The sequence below is a fragment of the Triplophysa rosa genome, linkage group LG25, assembly GCF_024868665.1.
Source record: "Triplophysa rosa linkage group LG25, Trosa_1v2, whole genome shotgun sequence".
In the NCBI taxonomy this organism is placed as follows: Eukaryota; Metazoa; Chordata; class Actinopteri; order Cypriniformes; family Nemacheilidae; genus Triplophysa; species Triplophysa rosa.
In genome coordinates this window covers 11,472,619-11,492,002 of record NC_079914.1, presented here as the reverse complement: position 1 = coordinate 11,492,002, position 19,384 = coordinate 11,472,619, and the positions used below count along the sequence as shown (strand labels likewise).

At 39.7% G+C, this 19,384-nt stretch overlaps 1 protein-coding gene across 1 annotated transcript in view; it reads right to left on the bottom strand.

Moving 5' to 3' along the window:
* Positions 1 to 1,201: 1,201 nt before the first annotated feature.
* elfn2a (extracellular leucine-rich repeat and fibronectin type III domain containing 2a) overlaps positions 1,202 to 19,384 on the bottom strand; it is a 110,994-nt gene continuing 92,811 nt past the window's right edge. The window contains exon 3 of the mRNA XM_057325868.1: positions 1,202 to 14,464. Coding sequence (XP_057181851.1) covers positions 11,384 to 14,158 — 2,775 coding nt within the window. The 5' untranslated portion in view covers positions 14,159 to 14,464 and the 3' untranslated portion in view covers positions 1,202 to 11,383. The remainder of the gene's footprint in view (positions 14,465 to 19,384) is intronic.

The following is a 19,384-nucleotide window of genomic DNA, read 5'->3' as shown; positions in this document are numbered from 1 at the left end:
GGGAGCAAGTCCATTACCCTACAGGCGGACATAAACGCCCCGCTTGACCCTTAAATCAGCGAGCGGGGTGTCAGGATGAGACCCCCATTCCTTCCTGCTCCGATATTGATCTGGCTCTCTCATTGTGGTCTCGACACGCATCGTAACGACTCGCCGACTTCATACATCATGGCTGAAGCGCGGTTTAATGATCTCGATATTCAGTCCGGCGAGGAGGGAAGATGAAGACAAAGAAAAGTGTGACGAAAAGAAAAGTCACTTAACCGCCATAGAGAATAAACTAAAACCGAAATAACCATTCATACAGAGCCCCTACGCCCCAAGTTCAAAATAATGCTCAGTGCACACAAACATACATCATGAATAAAAACATGCATCATTGCTATGAATAAACAAACAAATAAATAAACAAACAGGCTGTTTATGGGAAATACTCTGGAGCTAAATTAATTAATGGGGCAACATACCACAACAGGATGAACATTAGCACAGTCTGCTTGTTTGGATTGTTACACAGTCATCACGGGGTATGAATTCTGCTAAACTGTGTATTTCTCTGGAGTACACGCTGGGCGTGTGTTTAGATAACAGCAGATTCCAAGCATGGTCTAGTACTTGCGCTGTGTTTGCGACGGGAGTGTGTTTCTTTGTTTGCGTAAATTGTGTAAAATGTGTTAATTGTTGTAAATGTGTCGCATCACTACATTATAGTTATGACAAATGTTGTGAAAACAGTAAATATTGTGTCTTAGTTGTTTCTCTGTGTTTGCTCTTGCGCCATCTTTTCTTTGTCTTGGTATCATTTGCTCGGTTACGAAAGGAGAAAATATCTGAAGATATAAACAATTGTTTACAAAAAGACAACAAAATCTACAATGTGAGACAGTAGCATTAGGTAATGTTTTGGTTGGTGGAAAAGCAGTTTTTTTTACGAACCTTGTTGAACATCAGAAAATCCTATTCAAAGAAAAAACTTAAACTTAAAGTATTTATTTATTGAAGTAAAAAAAAACTACAGTATAAATGCGGACTACAATACAAATAAAGCAAAGCAAAGCAAAGCAAAACAATTGCTACTGCACAGTAGCCCACCATAGTTTGTTTTGTTATGCGATTTTAACATCTCACTTCACTGTTTTAAGTTTTTGTCCCTTTGTAAAAATGACCAAAACTCAACGCATAGACGGTCTCAAGTCTGTCTGTTGCAGATGGAAAGAACGCGGGCTGATCTCCGAGGGCAATTCATTCATCGTTAAGCAGGTGAGAATGCCATTATATTATAATATAGTGTGACTGGGAGAATGTCGAGATACAAATTATACGTTATCGACTGTGGTTCACTTCCACTGCACACTGGGTTATTTTTGTGGTGGTACCATGCTGTCATTCGCAAGCCAACTTTTTCCAACTTTTTGACACCGTGGTAAACAGACGCTGCTATACTGTAGCTAGTGTCCTCTGTTGACAACATAAACACACCATGGTTTAAATTAATACAATATAAAAATATACAAAACCTAAACCCGTGGGGCCCAGATAATGAGGTTGGATTTGAAACCCGGCTCAGACACACAAGTGAACCTAGTCTGGAAATGGGAACAACATATTTATACTCTAGACAAACATGGCGTGTTAAATGATCAAGAATCTTTACAGTAAATAGAGAAGATACAACATTTATGAGGATAGGACGTCACACAGAATGGCAATGTTTTTTATACAAATTTATTGTAAATATAGAAAGATCTATTTGTACAGAAATTGAAAGATAAAGAAAAACATCACCACAGAATGAACAAGGGGCAAAAAAAATGTCATTTGAAACAATGGAAGCTAGGTCAACATCAACTGCATTATGGGTCCAGAAGGAACTTTCATTTCATTTACACTGATCCCAGATCCGTCGGGTGCTTCTTTCTTAGTGTGAATATGACTTTTGACGCTTTTTTCAATGACCTCCTAGAGACAGGAGTTAATTATATGGCGGACAAACACCAGCTCATCGATCAAATTTGGATGCCGAATCCAATTGAATCAATATGAATTTAAGCTTTGTTTTCAGATGCAACTGACGTAGGTCTTACGTTTTCCCAACTTGATTATATTACCATCCAGGTTGCCCAAACAAGATTCACTGTCAAGGGTCGTATGGCCTTTTGAGAAATTTTACGAGATAATACCCCAGGGTTGTATGGGTTACAGAAAAACTCCATTCAATCGACTTTATTAGTTAGGTCAAATATATTGATATTAACAAGATGCGCCACAGCCATTACAACGAATGGGGAGGAATGCGATGCTCAATATGACCGCTCTAGCGAAGGAAGTCCTGCCTTCTAGTGAAACGACCCAATCGTCAATCAGTATTGACTGACGATTCTCTGGGGCGGGGCTCTCGTGAGGCGCTTGCCAGCATGTGCGCATGCACAATAGATGAAGTGATCTCGAAAAAGGTGATTTTTTGCGCAATTTGAGCTTAGCAAACCCAAGTTATGGTACAGTTCATATCAGCTTTCATTACATTTCATTTCATTCAAGACAAATGCTATTTAATTATGATTTTTGCCAGCGATTTAAAAAATATCTGCATTTCCCCATTCAAGTAGATACGACTGTGGACTTGCGTTTAACTGCCCAGCGGCATTGCAAACATGGCCGCCGAGTGGCACAACTTCCGTAAACAAACTTTGGTTTGGTGGATTGAATTTGGACCGTCATACTCTTTACTAGAATTCGAAGGTTTTATGACCTCCATCCCCCATTTTAGACTAAACTATACATGGCATTTACAGATCTCCAAGTTGAGTTGAGTGTTGGGATTAAAGTGGCCAGTCGAGGGCTATAGAAAGATTCTAGGAGTAGTTGACGTGCAACGCTTTGATCAACTGTCGGAGGACTTACTTTGTCAATTTCTCTTGACAACCAATCGAAAGAGATGACAAATCATCCCCTTTGTACTTGTTTTGACAGTCTTGTTCCGAGACGCTGTTGTTATACAGCTCTTTTGAGAACCCCGTAGAGGATGAGACCTTCAATGTCAACATCAATAACGTATGAACTTCATTTATCATGGTGTGTTATGAAAACACTAAATAACGCCAAAGCAGTTTCTAATTTAACTAGAGGAACTCTCAGGGGATGATTTACCGTAGTCAACTGAGGTAAAAGATTCAGTGTACGAAACCAATGTTGAAAGGGGTTAAATATGTACTAGACAAACAGCAGGTCAAAGTTCAAACAAACACCAAATGTGTTGTTAAAACAACAGGTTACGCTGAAGCAATTTACACCGGTACGCACGTTTCAGTTTATCATTTGTATCTGGATTACAGTAAATGTGCAATAATTAGATAAACAATCAAATGGAACACCAAAACGATTTATCCTCGCTCGGGAGAAACTGTAGGAGGCAGTGGGTGAGCATTACTTGGTAATTATTTTGCTAATTTTAATAATTTGTTGTTGATGGTTAAGGGTTGAGTATCCTGACCAATGGCCGCTCTTTTGTTTCAACAGGGACGCATGTCAATGAACCCTTGAAGTACTAAGCGAAAAAACATGGTAAATAAAAAGTGCACAGAAAACATTTTTCAATAGTTCACGTAGATTAACCATGTGCTGATCTAAGATTAATTCACTGCCACAGCTGAATAAATTAGAAATGCAAACAAATTTAAATGCGATGGTAAATGAGACGCTACGAAAAATTCAATAATCGCTGCGGAAAGGTCAAAATAAAATGCATCACAGGAAAAGCTTTGAAAAATGAGTTTCATAGCGTTTTTGACATACGTCCATTCAATATTCACAACGATAAGTTTTTAGGATCATTGAAAATACAGGAAATCATGCAAATATAACACTTTATTTCATTTTCATGTCGTTTTCTCATGTCTATATTTTCATCTTAGATACAGATCATTGCACGACCCCGACCGTTTCACAAACAAACCCCACACCCCTCCCCGAACACACTCCGGTCCCACCCGATAGAATGATATACAGAACAAGCTGGGTAGAAAAACAGTCATATATTCTTTACAAAATTCACAGATGTGTCGCAGTTTCTTTCGACATAGTAAATGACTTCTTTCTGATAGGTAACCTAAACATTGTAAACTTGATTGGCACACTTGACAAAGAAAGAAAATACACATAAATCAAGTTTGATATGAATCATAGACAAGAAAAATGATAGTTTCCCAAAATGCCCTTTTGATCTGCTTCAGGCACAACTACGGGCAACCGCTGGCTTTTGTCTTGATAATTCAAGAAATCAACGATGTCTGCTTTTTAATGAACTTAAGACTTAAATATGATGTAAGGAGGAACTGGCAATATCACATAAATCGCATTTCATTTCAAGTCAATCCAAAAAGGTGAAAATGGAAAAATGTAATGCATACAGGGCAGCGTGAAGGGGTTATTAGGCTGGATATAACAGATAGCTACGCTCAGCTATCTTCAAGATGATTATACTTGGTGCATTATCCGCGCGGAGAGAGCGAGATCCCACACGCTGGCCGCAGACTCATTAACGGGCCGCTGGAATTAGACACGTTCCAAATAATATCACACCCGGCAAGAGGCTGAGCGCACGCTGATCGAAAAATTACAGACGACCGTCAAATGTCAGTGTTGGAAAATAAGTAACCAGATGCGTTCATATGATTAACAGTCACTCGCACACCAGTCACATAGCAAACTAAGACAGGCTAGAATTGACGGAAAATGGAGAAATTTAGCCAGAAGTAACAGCTTGTTTAGCTAAGTGAATGAAGCGACATGATTGTGACAAAACTATGTTTTCCATGATCCTGGCGGCACGACAAGGATGCAACATTTACGTGATCCTTTGTCATTCATTTGACTGTAAAAATAATTGCCAGACACGAAACAGATTTACAACATGTTAGCAACTACACAGCATGTTAACATAACAATTCTGAACCCAAGGCTATCAGAAACGAACACAAATAGGTCACACCTGAATTAGCAACACAACAAATCTTTAGCATGAACTCCGATGACCCCTAATCCTTCTTAGCTCCTTTCTGAATTCAGTATTTTATACAACGCCGTTGCAAACCTCATTAAAAGATACTGAGCGTCAGAGATAACTGATAGCACCGCTACGGTTAGCTAGCCGATATAGCATTAGCTACTTTCTGTGCCGGATTCCCCCAGCATTAAAAGCTCTCAAATTGAGTCAGAGCGATGAGACAGACCCGTAATGAAAGCGCCAGGCCAGGCCAGGCTCCTGTGAGAGCAAGATTATCCTCTTTATTTGGGAAATTAATTTCATTTATTCCGCTAAAAGCTAAGGGGCAAGACACGGGTAGAACAAAAAGAAGCTAAGATAGCAAGAAATAAATCATTTCGGAATCGGCATTGTTAGCGATTAATCAGATGAAGTGGACAGTGTATTTTTAGAAACGTGAGAACGCATTATGCCATTATCAGTCATTCAGAGCTAAAAAGAGGGCCGTAGTTGTCAAAGGAAAATGAAAGGCTATCCGTCTCCATTACAGTAATATTGAGATTATTCCTGTAATTTGGCTCCATGTTACTTGACTATCTGGAGTCTTGGCTAATATGAGTCAGCTAATGGCTATGATAGGGATCGTAGAGAGATTCATGGGGTCTTTACGTTAAGAACCAACAGCAAAACCAACAGCAAGTCATGGAGAAACAAACGAATGAAAGACAAATGAACAAAATTACAAAACTAACAATCCGAAATATGCTGCTTTAGGTATTTGTAAATATTAATTTTAAATAATCGGTTCTTCTTAATACATGTTTTTAGTCTTATTCTTTGAGCGATTCGTCTTTATAGACGGTTTCAGCTGCAATTCTACCGAAACTATTTTTCGCATTTATCTCTTTCTCTCTCTCTCACGATCTCGTACTCAAAAGACATTCGCTACGTACAAATGTTGTTGGAAAGCGGTGCGGGGCACAAACGTCTTTGTTGCATATTCACCGCTTTCCTCAGCCTGTTTTCATGGCTGAAACACTGTATCCACATTATTTCTAGCAATACCAACCTCAAAGCACGCCCCAAAATGCCATGCAATGTTTCCGGATTGTATGAATAAAAATGGTTCAAGCTTTAGGGAAACGCAACCTGCTACGGTGGCCATGAAGAGATTGATTGACTTACATGTGAAACGGACGTATGGCACAACTCACTTACATTTGTGTAAAACCAAGGAGCTTTTAAACACGCCTTGGTCGGTAAGGAAATGGCAGTTTGGTGATGAATGTAAATGTTGAGTATATATTCATTCATACTCCAAGGAGCCGGATACATTAAAGTCGACTCTCAGTAAAGCTGACACTGTAAACTAAAAACGAAAAATGTATTCATCTAACAGGGAAAAAGTATTGACAGGTAATAACTAAATACGCTGAAGAGAAAATCTATGGCGGGATATTTTAATCCCTCCCAAATGCCCGGAGTGAAAAGCATTGCAAATTTCTAAAATACCCTTTTAAAGATCATTTCCTTAACACAGGCTCACAAACCCCAGTGCTCGTGTGAGGTGTGCGTACATCTTTCATAACCTGACAGCACTGAGAAAGTTTAATGTCTAAAGCCATTAAAAATGAAACGGGCCGGGTTCTGCTTCAGGACACATTCCCTGCATGTTCACATTCTCTCTGCTTTCTTACAAACAAACAAAAACTAATAAGTTTTGTCTATGTAGCGTTATAGCATGAACCTCACAGAGGGCTGAATTATCTTGTTTCCCTTTGACATCGCAAGACCCAACCCTGTCCTACAGAAAACATGGAGACGCAAATACACCATAGGGTGATGCTGGACAAAGAAAATGCCAATTTACACTAAAAAAGCTCATCTGTAAAGTTAACTTTCACTCAAAAACTAAAATTACGTTTTAAATTTAGTCGACACGGAATGACATCCACATCTACTGTATATTGTACATCTATAATGTGACACGTTTGGGAGTGAAATGTACAGAATATACAAAGAATAATATAGAGATGGATAGAAAAAATGGTAACACTTTTCGATTAGGTTGTGTTTGTAAATGCATTAGCTAACATGAACTAACAAAGGGCAATATAGTTAATGGCAATACAATTATTCATGCTAGTTCATTGTGCCTTAACTAGCCTTAACTAAAAAAACACAGTTGAAACCAAAAAAACATGGTTACTGTAGTAAAACCATTGTTACCACAAAATAGCCGTGGTTTTCAAAAACCGTAGTTAAATCATGGTTACTGTAGTAAAAATGGTCTGGCCAATAGTAATCAATGCACCCAAAAACATGGTTACTACATTTTAAACACAAAAAAAAACATGGTTAATTTTCGTAGGTGATGTCACCTAAAAAAATGTGTTATTTTAGATGACATTTTACAAATACAAATGAATCAGTCACATAAACAGGACAGTAACACAAACACATAAACGACTGTGAACGTGAATTTAATGAATACTACATAGTGAGAATATTTCATTTTTCACGGACGCATTAATTAAGTATATCCGTCTCTACACCAGGCTCACTTTCGTTTCATATAAAAATGATTTGAGTGAAAGACATGCCGAACTAGAGCTTGGATCTCAGCGGGTTCCTTTGAGGTCCTGGTTGACCTGCTGAGTTAATACTCGTCTCAAGATAAGGCAGTTGGAAATACAGTGATTTCAGTCTTTTTGCATTAAACACTGAGTGGTACCGTGGAGGGCGTGAATAACATGATTTTTATTCTTTGTACCCCCGTGTAATCGGAGGGTTTGAAAGGGCCTGATTAAAACGCTGCGTGCAGAATAGCGTGTATAGTTCATTAAAACAGGAAAACTATTCCATGTTTCCTAATCATCTACCGAATTCACTTTTTAAAGCGCCAAAAGCCTAAATGAGCACACACATACACACACGCCTCAGTCAAAGCATGCGGAATGGAGATATGAACGAGAAATCCCCGGCACAATACATCAGCCTGGAAAGAAAAACGTCTTCATCACACGGCAAACACGCAACTGAATTTGACAAGAGCATCAGAGGACAATGTTAGTGTTTGAAAAGCTTATTATCTCTATGCACAATATGGAAGAAGGCTGGAGAATCGTGGGCAGGAAGTCTTTCGCTATTCAAAACTTTTATTAGTGGGAGGATGATGTTCAAACTCGGCAGTCCGCGATACAACAGAACAGAGAAGCGGAAGTTTACTGCGGGAATCTACTGTATAAACCTTCACCTTTTGTCCTCTGCTGAAATTTAAGGCATTTAAAGACTGTTGCTTTCAGGACATCTGCAAAATATGTCAACTTTTGTCAAAAGTTTCATTTTATGCAAATCGATGCATTCATATTATTCATTCAATCAAAAAAAGAAAAGAATAACCTATATATATATATATATAGCTTGCATTTATATACAATTCATAATTCTGTACGGTATATATAAATAATGCATAATAAAATAATACTTATCTGGGCTGTATAAGGAATTTTGTGGGTTAAATAAATTTTATAGATATAGGACTCGAACAAAACCATTCAAAATTATGCAAAAGCATCCCGGGCCTTGATCACGCTCGGTCTGTAGGGCATTCTGGGAAACAAATAAACCATCTTACATCACATCAAACAAACAACAACTGTAACAATGACTGTCATTTCAATCATAAAACAATGTTGTCAATTTGACAAATAAATAACAAGTATATAAACAACAAACAAATCTTACAAATGTTTGGCACCTTCCTTTAGATAAAATAATCACTCTTTGTTTAAGTGCCAGGGGGGCACTTTTAAGACTGTATGCGTCTGTAAACTTATACAATATGTGTAGATTGTAAAACTCTGTATGTGCATGTGTTTGTATGTATGTGTACACATACAGCGATTTTGTTTTCACTGGACATACCCATTTGAAACCTAATACTACTTGTACATATACCAGACAGTATGTAACCATAGTTAGTATAGATTGTACTCGTGTTGGTTTTGTGTCACAGTTTTCATAGTCATAGCTTTCTATGAGACCATGCGCACACACAAACGTACACATTTACCGACTTATCAGCAGGAAATAATACCACAAATTATTTTCATTCCCATAATCTGACAATATACTTTAACAAAACATTCCAACATCACTTTTTCCAAATTGCCGTATCTCTCAAATAATAACACACGCCTCGAGGCTGTTCAGCAAACTCATCTAACTGAGTTTAAGAATACAAAGACTGTAAAAAACAACAACTTTTGGGCTGTTAAATAGAAAGAAATGAAATTTCAAAAGGGCTAATGATGGTTGAGGGTGGAATATATGAATTAAACTGGGGCAGAAACATACTGTGGGGGTTTATCATTTTGTTGTGAGATATTTGTGGATGTTACTAGAAAGCCTGTTTTTGCTAACGTTTTTATCATTGTATCCTTTAAACAAGAAAGCTTTTTCTGTAAGCTAATAATTGGATTTACTGTGGATTTTGTGATCTCTCAAGTTTTCCTTCAGATTTCACAAAAAAATGTTCACATGGGTATGCTCTGTATTTTTTATTGACCGTGTCAATTCTCAATTAGAGAGTATTGCTTTTAAACCTTGAATGATGATGTTGATGTGGCATGCAGCTAATGCGTGCTTTGAGTTTTTATACGCAACGTTAAACGCTAGGCAAACATCTGCAAAATAAAGACTGATACCCGTCCACCACTGAAACTTAATGACACTTGACATCAGACATGCTCACACACCTTAAAAACATTCACAAAGAAACCTGCACATTATGTCAAGCACAAGGTCTTGAGATCAACACAACCACAAATGTCCGAGTCGTCATACACTTTGCATTTTTAAGCCTGAATTCACTTCCACCAAGGCTCCAGAGATGCATCCTGGGTGATGACCTGACCGGAAAGGGCGAGATTCATTTCAATCTGGCCGTGTTAATAATATTAGCACCTCTGTGACCCGATGACTCTTCCATCGCAAATTACTAATTCATGTTCCCTATTAAGCCATGCAAGGACAATAACAAGGTCTTAAAAAAGAGAGATTTGAGAACTAATTGAATTTGTTTCATTCCTTCCCCTGTTGGACCAAGCCAACATCAGGTCAACAGAAGTGGGTTATAATCAGAATCAAAAGAATAGATCGATGGGGCAAGACAAAGGCACAGCTGTTGCAGTATTCATGAGTGCAATTCATGTAAAAGATGGGGTCAGACTGTTTGGTCAATTGGTCACTGGTTAGCTTATAAAAAATGTAATCTAAAAAAATCAATATTTTCTTGCAAGTGAAATAATGTACAGTCAGCTGGTTGTTATCGCGAAATAAACCCCTTCAGACCCCCATAGGGGTCTTTTTCACCCCTGTCGGGTGTGTTTTGTGATAATGATCGGATGACTGCACATTATCCCTCACATAGTATCAATGCAAGACAATAAAGGATTTTACACCTAGCTGTTAAAGCATATTCAAGATTTTGTTTACTCAACCCCTTAAGCATTCCTTCCAAAAGTCGAACTCTTTGTGCATTGTGTCCCTAACTATAAACCATTTGGATGTCCATCCTTTATTATACTGGGTTCTATATCTAGCTGCCATTTGTAGTCATAAATCTTTTCCAGATCTGCTCCCCTAAATTTAAAATCTCCAACCCTCAAACCCCACATTACACTCTTTGGACAAAAACTGCAGAAAGAGACAAAACAAAGAAGAAAATGGCTTTGAGGCAAAGAGCCGACTCTGCCACAAACCAATGCCAAAAGAGAATTAGCATTGTGTTTTATCGAATTGTACCACTTTCTGAATGCTAAGCACATCCAAATGGCTGCCTCTGGTTTGATAAGTGTTTCCCACACACACTGTAAAGCATGTGTAGGTGTCTCAAATCAATGAATATGCTTTGCTTGAATAGAGACTAGGGTATGGGTGGGAAGAGGGTGGCTATGTTATGACCTGTAAGCTAAATTCACGCCCTTTTATTATTTCTTGTGTGCTAATTAACACCATCACCAATCATCTTGATAGGCATCGATTGTTACCGTCCCTTTAAAGTGAACTCAAACATTTGTGAAACAAAGACCGCTGATTCCTCATTTCAGAGCATTATCTTGTCAAACTACAGTGGGGAAAGATCACAGGTGGTACAGTACATGTGGTAAAACGCAGAGATGCTAAAATGAGACTTGATGCCTTTTAAGTGCCACATTTCCTGTGCATTTCTGGTTGGTTGCTTATCTATGCCTTAATGAGTTTGGAACACCTGCTTAAATCTGTCTCTTTCAGAACACTTGTCTCTGTAGGGACCAAAGCACCTGCTGATGAAGTCTGCTTAGCTGTCTCAAGAGCCATCCACAACCTCTTCTCCTGCCGTCGTGTCTCTCACAACCATCACAGTTTCTGCTGCGCTGACACTCCCTTCCAGTAGTCCAGAATGTCATGCAGATCTTCATCTTTTGCAAACTGCACTTTCTTTCGAAGAGCATGGCCTGCCGCTATGTAGGCCTCCTCGCGAGGGCTTTTCTTGTAGGGCCTGAAGCGCTCCCAGATTTTGAGAGTGCTCTCGGAGGAGTACTCAGGGCTGGAGGAATACCCCGAGTAATTGTGATGACGGGGAGAAAGTTGGGAGTAGGCAGTGTCCTTCTTGGTGCGAGTGAGAGGCTTCAGGAAGGAGACTTTCTGGGCAGGGGAGTCAGTGGCACCCTCATAGTAGAGGGCGGGGAAGGAGTGTCGGTGCTCTGAGCAGTGGTAGTCTGGGTGCACCTCCAGGTGGTGCTGCTGAGCTGTGCTGCCCCCACCTCCCACCACAACACCGCACCCACCCGAACCACCACTGCCACCACCGGCTCCCCTTCCACCCCTGCTGCCACCATCTCCTCTGCCGTTACTGACTCCCTGAACCCCAATTAAGGGCAGCCTCTCTAGCGGCTCCCCGCACCGGACAGGGCTGCCTTTCTCAGGGTACTTGCACGGCTCTGGGTTGCGAGGGTCGGGGATGTCCACGCTGTAAAGCCGTGCGCTTTTAACAGAGCTGCCTGAAGAAACACTGCAGCGGTTTTTGACAGAGTTGATTGGAACAACTGCAGCATCTGCGCTGAGTTGTCTCTGCAGGGGCCGTGATGCTGTGGCTGGGGGTGGGTCCCTGTAGGGAGGGGAGAGGAAGCCCCCTCCGCTGATGCCTGGCCGTTCAGAAAGGGGTAAAATGAGGGGAACAGGGGGTGGAAGACGGATTTTAGGGGAGGACATGATCTGGCATGTCTCAGTGATGGTAGGGGAAAGTGGGATTAACCCTCTAGCTAAAGATGTGACACCCGGAGGTGGTGGAGAGGCAGTGTTATCCGTTGTAGTCACAGTGGCCGCAGCGGCTGCCACAACAGCTACAGTGTCTAGTTTAAGGGCATCAATGCAGTTATTGATAATCTGGTTTACCTTGTCCACCTCCTTGGCAATAGTGGAGATCTCTGAAGTTGAATCTCGGCCGTCGTCATCAGAGTCATCCGCTCCGTTAATCCCATTTTGTTCTCTTGCCATTTCATCCCCTAAACCTGTTACAACTCCATCTCTCACTCGCTCCTCTCCTCCCGCTGATGTCCGCACATCCATGTAATTACACTTATTGGTGGAGATGGCCTCTGAGAAAGCTGTGGCCATTTTCTCGACCTGTGGCAGTGAGGAAAGTCGAGAGGACGTGGTGTTGGCAGAGCCATGGAGGATGCCCAAACTAGAAGAGGTTGATTGAGGCAGTTTGCTGTGATGGTGATGGGACTGGTCGTGGAGTTTCTGCAAGGTGGAAGGATCCTTGGCTGCCGCAGCAGCAGCTTCGGGCCCATAGCGCATCTCCAAAATGGTTTTCTTTACACTGATAGACTTTTCTTTTTCCTCCTGTATTCGACGCCTACGCAGGCAGTAGTACACCAAACCCAACACAATGACCATTCCAAGCAGGCAGCCTACAATAGTCATAATGTAATGAGAGGTGGTTGAGGGGGTCGCTTTCAAGTCGTCAGGCCCCGGAGCCCGCGTGGCAAAATACAGGCAGGTATGATTGTACCGCTGGGAATTGCGAATTGAGGCAACGCAGTAAGTGTAGTTTGTGTGGGGTTTTAAATTGTTTATTATGACAATCTCTTTTTTCTTCTTTAAGTTCATGATGTCAGACACGTAAGAGTGGTTGTACTGTACTAAAATATACATCTTACTATAGGGCTTGGGAATATGTACCAAAAAGGATGCAGTGTAGAGGGACACAGTTTGCAGCTTAATAGAGGGACTGTAGGTGGGGTCTGTTGTCGACGAAGCTGTGGGCTGTTGATAAGGTCCCACTTGATCAGAAACATTAATTTCCACTCCAGAAGACTCTGTCAGAAAGTCAGGCAGGGCAGTTATGCTATTAATTCCTTTTTTGCACATAGAATACAGGATGACACGAGCATTTCTTAAATGATTACTTCTGGGACTCAACAGAGGGAAACCAAATAGTTCTTTGGGCGTCTCACATTGAAGTCTGTCATAGGTGTGAGTGACGTTGTCAAAAGCCTCCAGCCAGATGAGGAAGCTGTACAAGTCACAGCCACAATGGAAAGGGTTTCCAGCCAGTTCACACACTATTAGCCGCCCCAAAACGGTGAAAGTGGATTCATCCAGCTTTGCTAATTTGTTTGAGGACAGATCAAGACTGCTAAGGCTTGGACACTCCCAGAAGGCATTGACTGCGATGACCTCTATTAGGTTATGCTGAAGATATAGGCACTGCATTCTACCCAACCCTCGTAGCATTCCTTCTGTAAGGTTGGTTAACTTGTTGTAACCCAACTGCAAGACCTGCAGATTGGCCTGTCCTGCAAAGGCACCATCCTCAATGTAGGAGATTTCATTCTTGGTGAGGTTGAGGTCGGTGAGGTTGGTAAACCGGCTAAGTGAGGTGAAGAAAATCGCCTTGAGCTTGTTCTCATTCAGTCGTAAGTCGTGGACGGTGTTGTTAATGTGCTGTGGTATTGTCTCATAGGGAGGCTGGTTCTGACTGCAGATCGCCAGCCACACGTAGCCTTTATCTCCCTCAATTAGCCAGCAGTCACCTCTCACAATGGAAGGTGCATGGAGAAGGAAAAACAGGGGGAGAAGGAAGGTGGGTGGAAATGCACAACGGAGGCTAAAACTGTAGGCCATTCTTGGAGCAAAATTGGATTTGTTTGATCAACAGGGAAAGAAAAAAGGTTAGGGCTCAAAATAAGACGACTGATCTCGGGAGATAGACGACCAATAGGATTAGTTGGACAGGTTCAGGGAAAAAGCGTCTTGAGGGCAGTCACAGCTGTACGGGAAACATGATGCCAAACACAGTCCTCATTTTACATGGTCCGTGTTATAAGGTTATAGCGTCGCTTGCCACAGCTGTAACTCATGGTTCTTGACCTTCTGACTGTTCTCCTTATGAACGGCCTGTGAATAGTGTGAATCCGTCAGCCTGTGAATCTGAAAAGAAACAAAAATGGGTAGAGAATGAAAAAAGGTTTTGATTATATACAAGACAGATTTACAAGCAATTTATGTATGCAGATTTAAAACCATACAACTTGGCCCCCACTATGTTCCCTTTACAAGTTACAAGTTTTCAGTTACAGTATGTAAAACCTTTTGTGCACAACAAAACAATAAAGGCTGCTAACTGTTGTAAAAGAAAGCGTAACTGACAGCATAATTAGGGACCAAAATGTTGAACAGCCATGAGTCTTTTTAAGTCACCGAGGTTTTACGGTGTCTCTGAGGATTAATTTAGGATTACCGCCATTATACATGCCTCGTTTTTGCAGAAAAACAGTTTCCTTAGTTCCATAAAACATCTTAGCAGCGCAGCTTTGGCTGCTTGAGAAAATGCTAATGTGTGTTTGTGTGTGTATGTGTTTATATGAATGTGTGTGTGCGAAAAAGTGTAGTACTTTAAAAACGCGGTCATTGGGTTTCGTAATGAATGAAGTCACTTAATGAAAATCTGTCATCATTTACTCACTGTCATGTCATTCCAAACCTGTATGACTTTCTTTCTACTGCAGAATACAAAAGAAGATATTTGGAAGAATGATGGTAAGCAAACAACATTGGGCCCCACTGACTTCCAAAATACCTTCTTTAGTCGTATGCAGGTTTTGAATGACGTGAATAATTGACAAATGTTTTTTTATTGGTAAACTTTCCCTTTAAGAACATAAGTAATAGCCGAGAAAAGACAATAGAAATGTTTGTGTGTATTTATGTATGCATGTCTGGGGAAACGTGCGTTGCATGCAAATAACACAAACTTTTATGTAAATTCAATGTGAACGGTTAGTTAATCTGACACAGGTATGAATTACCCTGCTGAATACATCCCATCACTTGATCCGTCATAATAGTAACTGAATGTTTTTACGCAATTCTCTTTTAACAACTGCATTTATAATAGGACTTCAATTTGTAGGATGACTGTGATGCATTTAACCAAAGGAATACATTATACTAAAATAAAACTTGACTGCTCACACCAAGCCACGATATTTAAACATCCCATAATGCACTGGGGTGAACAGCACTGTGGATAGATTACTAATTCTATTGTTCATACTCAAGGTTAGTATGTTTCAAAAAACAATTTTTGCTCACTCTTACCCAATTCTTGAATCATATCCTTCTCTACTCCACTGGGAGCATTTTCTGTCTCACCATCGGTTTATTTCCATCTTCTATTCACTGAGCTGAATTAGTTCTAATTAGTTAGTCTACTCAGCGGAGCCCAGAGGAAACTCCACAAGTTTGGCTTCATGCTAGGGAAGGTCTGACAAAATACGGGGTCACTGGAATATTATGCCGGCGGCCTCAGAGCGACGTTTATCTTAACGCATACAATTACTTGCAGTCCCTGCTGATTTCATTAAAGCCGGCACATCTTCTCTAAACACAAAGATGATTGAGGGGCAATTTGCTTTTATTCCTCTGTGGTATAAAAATAAAGTAATAATACACTGTTGAAATGCCCATAAGACCTCCTAATCGTACTATCACAGCAGGTGTGTAATGTAACTACTTAAAATAAGCCTCACACGGCGAACGACTGGAGTTGTGTTAGTGTGACTGCATTTTTCTTTGTTGTAAAGTCTAGTTTAGCAAGCAAACCATCTTGGATGAGCCACAAACCAGCTTTTAAACCAACCAGCTTCAGGGTTTCAATCTTGTCTTCAGACTATCAGTCGATAATAATCTGAATCTGCAAATCACAAACCTGGAGCATTTTTTTAACCGGCCAGAAAACAAAACCAAGCACACCAACAGTTAAATCCTTGAAAGCTTCGTTCCCTTCAGAAGACAAAAACAGAAAGTGGCAAGGAAACAATTAAGACTTTCGCTTCTTTTTCTTCCTTTATGCTGCCAAGCTTCAGGCCTTTGTGAGGACCTGAAACCTATTCAGTTTCTCCACGTCGAGTTATCACACACTGTATCTGCCTCTTAATTAGGTCCAGAGGCTTCACCTAATTACAGCTTGTGAAAGCAGGTGGACCAAACCGCCGTTTACTTTAGAGAGCTCACTTTTTCGTCTCAAGACGAACCTCTCGGGAGGACGGGGGGAGGAGGCAGCGAAAGAATAAAGAGAGGCAATTTAGGGAAAAAAAACGACTTGGAGGATTACAAAGAACAGACAGAACACATTTCCCTTATAATTTCCCTTAAAATATGGTTACTATACTTTTACTATAGTAAAGCCACGGTTCCTAAACTTTTAGTATAGTAAAACCACGCATAATAAAACCAAGCTTACTATACTTTTACTATAGTAAAAACAATCGTAACTTTACTTTTACTATAGTAAAACCATTGTTACTATACTTTTACTCTAGTAAAGCGCTATACTTTCACTACAATCAAAACATATTTACTATACTTTTACAATGGTAAAAACACGGTTACTATACTTGTACTTTAATAAACCATGCTTACTATACTTTCACTATAGTAAAAGCATTGTTCCTATACTTTTACTGTAGTAAAGTACTATACTTTCACTTTAATAAAACCATACTAACTATACTTTTACTATAGTAAAAACACTGTTATATAGGCTACTTATACTGTAATAAAACCATGCTTACACACTTACGATAGAAAAACCACAGGTTCTATACTTTTACTATGGTAAAGCCACAGTTACTATACTATAATAAAACCATATTTACTATACTTTTACTATAGTAAAAACACTGTTAATATAGGCTACTTATACTGTAATAAAACCATGCTTACACACTTACGATAGAAAAACCACAGGTTCTATACTTTTACTATGGTAAAGCCACAGTTACTATACTATAATAAAACCATATTTACTATACTTTTACTATAGTAAAAACACTGTTAATATAGGCTACTTATACTGTAATAAAACCATGCTTACACACTTACGATAGAAAAACCATAGGTTCTATACTTTTACTATGGTAAAGCCATAGTTACTATACTATAATAAAACCATATTTACTATACTTTTACTATAGTAAATGGTTACTAAAGTTTTACCATAGTAATGTACTATACTTTCACTATAATAAAACCCTACTTACTATACTTTTTATAGTAAAGCCACGGTTACTATACTTTTACTCTAATAAACCATGCTTACTAAACCATAGCTACTATGCTTTTACTAGAGTAAAACCATGCTTACTATACTTTTACCGTAGTAATGCACTATACTGTCACTATAATAATACCACACTTACTATACTTTTTCTATGCTTTTACTATAATAAAACCATGCTTGCTATACTTTAACTATAGTTAAACCCAAGTTAATGTTTCGTAAGTGTTTAGCCAAAATCTATGCTAGCCAAATGATGTTCTGTGGTTGTTGAGTGATGTGGAGTTTTCTTGGTTTTATATGATTTGAAATTTTTCAGCCTGCCTGTTGCTGCTTTTGTGAAAAACAATCCATGCGTTTGTCACATCGTATGTAACCACTGACCTTTCATGGTGCAATAGCCCGGAGGAGCTGTGTCTACCTCACCTGGCAGAAAAAAACTTGCTCATGTAGTGAAAGTCAAAAGTGCCCCTAATTACTTACACATAAACGTTTCTGGTCTTATGTTATTTCTCTGAAACATTTTCTTTTGCTGACATCATCATGCTTTCATATTCTGCTACAGGAGATTTATTAAATTCTGTAATCTAGTATATTTGTTTTCTTACAACACTGACCCAAATCCAATTGAGGCTGACAAACTACGGACTACTACTGGAAATACTTCAGATTTTAATTCATTCAAATAAATAATATAAAACTACAGAAAGTAGTATTATTAATTACAAATGTGAGAATTATACATTAAAGCACAGGTTTTAAAAATAGACTTTGAATTTTGATGTCAATTCCACTATTGCACACACATATATTACACACAGTATTTAGTTTAATTACATCAGAAGTAACTGTAATTAAATTACAGAAAAAATATGAGTAATCCCTTACTTTACTTTTTCAAGGGAAAAGTAATTAAATTACAGTAACTAATTACTTAGTAACTAGTTACACCCAACACTGATTCTGTCATGAAACGCAGGTAAGAACCCAATTGCAGGCAGCGGGGATGAAGGGGTTAACAAAAAACTTTATTCAACAGAAGATAAACACAAAACAAGAACCCACGTGGGGTAAAACAATAACAAGGGATAAACAGGGACAAAGACTAACTAAATACTAGACTAACAAACAAAAGACAAGAACTAAACTCAACACTTACAACGATGAGACAGGGGAATCCACAACAGGAACACAAACATGAGCAGACGGTAAGCACGACATGAAACCACGTTGCAACCACACCAAACACAATGACCGAACACAGGACAATGAAACATGAGGGTATATATAGGTAAGACAAACGAGGGATAACGACACAGGGCAGGTGTGGGTAATGAAACACTCAGGGAAGGATAACAAGGAAACGAGATGGCGGGAACAGAGACGAGACACTGGAGAGAACGTATATTATTGTCAAAAGGACAATAATATGTTTCTCTCCACACATAACCAAAGGCTTTGTCATGACTCTGCTACAGGACCAAGAAAAACATGACTAAATGAAGCAGAGCCATGACAGAAGCCCCCTATAATGAGCACCGCCAGTGTCTCACCAGGGTAGACGGACGAGACAAGACCGACTGAGACAGTGACAAAACCAGACAAACATTGGTGAACAAGACAGGGGCACGACAAGACAACAGACTAGGATGGGGTGACTTACAAAAATAACAAACAAGAGGGGGGGAGGGGCCAAACCAGGGCCATAGGGGCAGTCCTGGGGTGGGGAGAAGGCCAGCCGGCGGTCATGATACGTAGCCAGACTAATCTGACAGGAGTCTCAGGGTGGT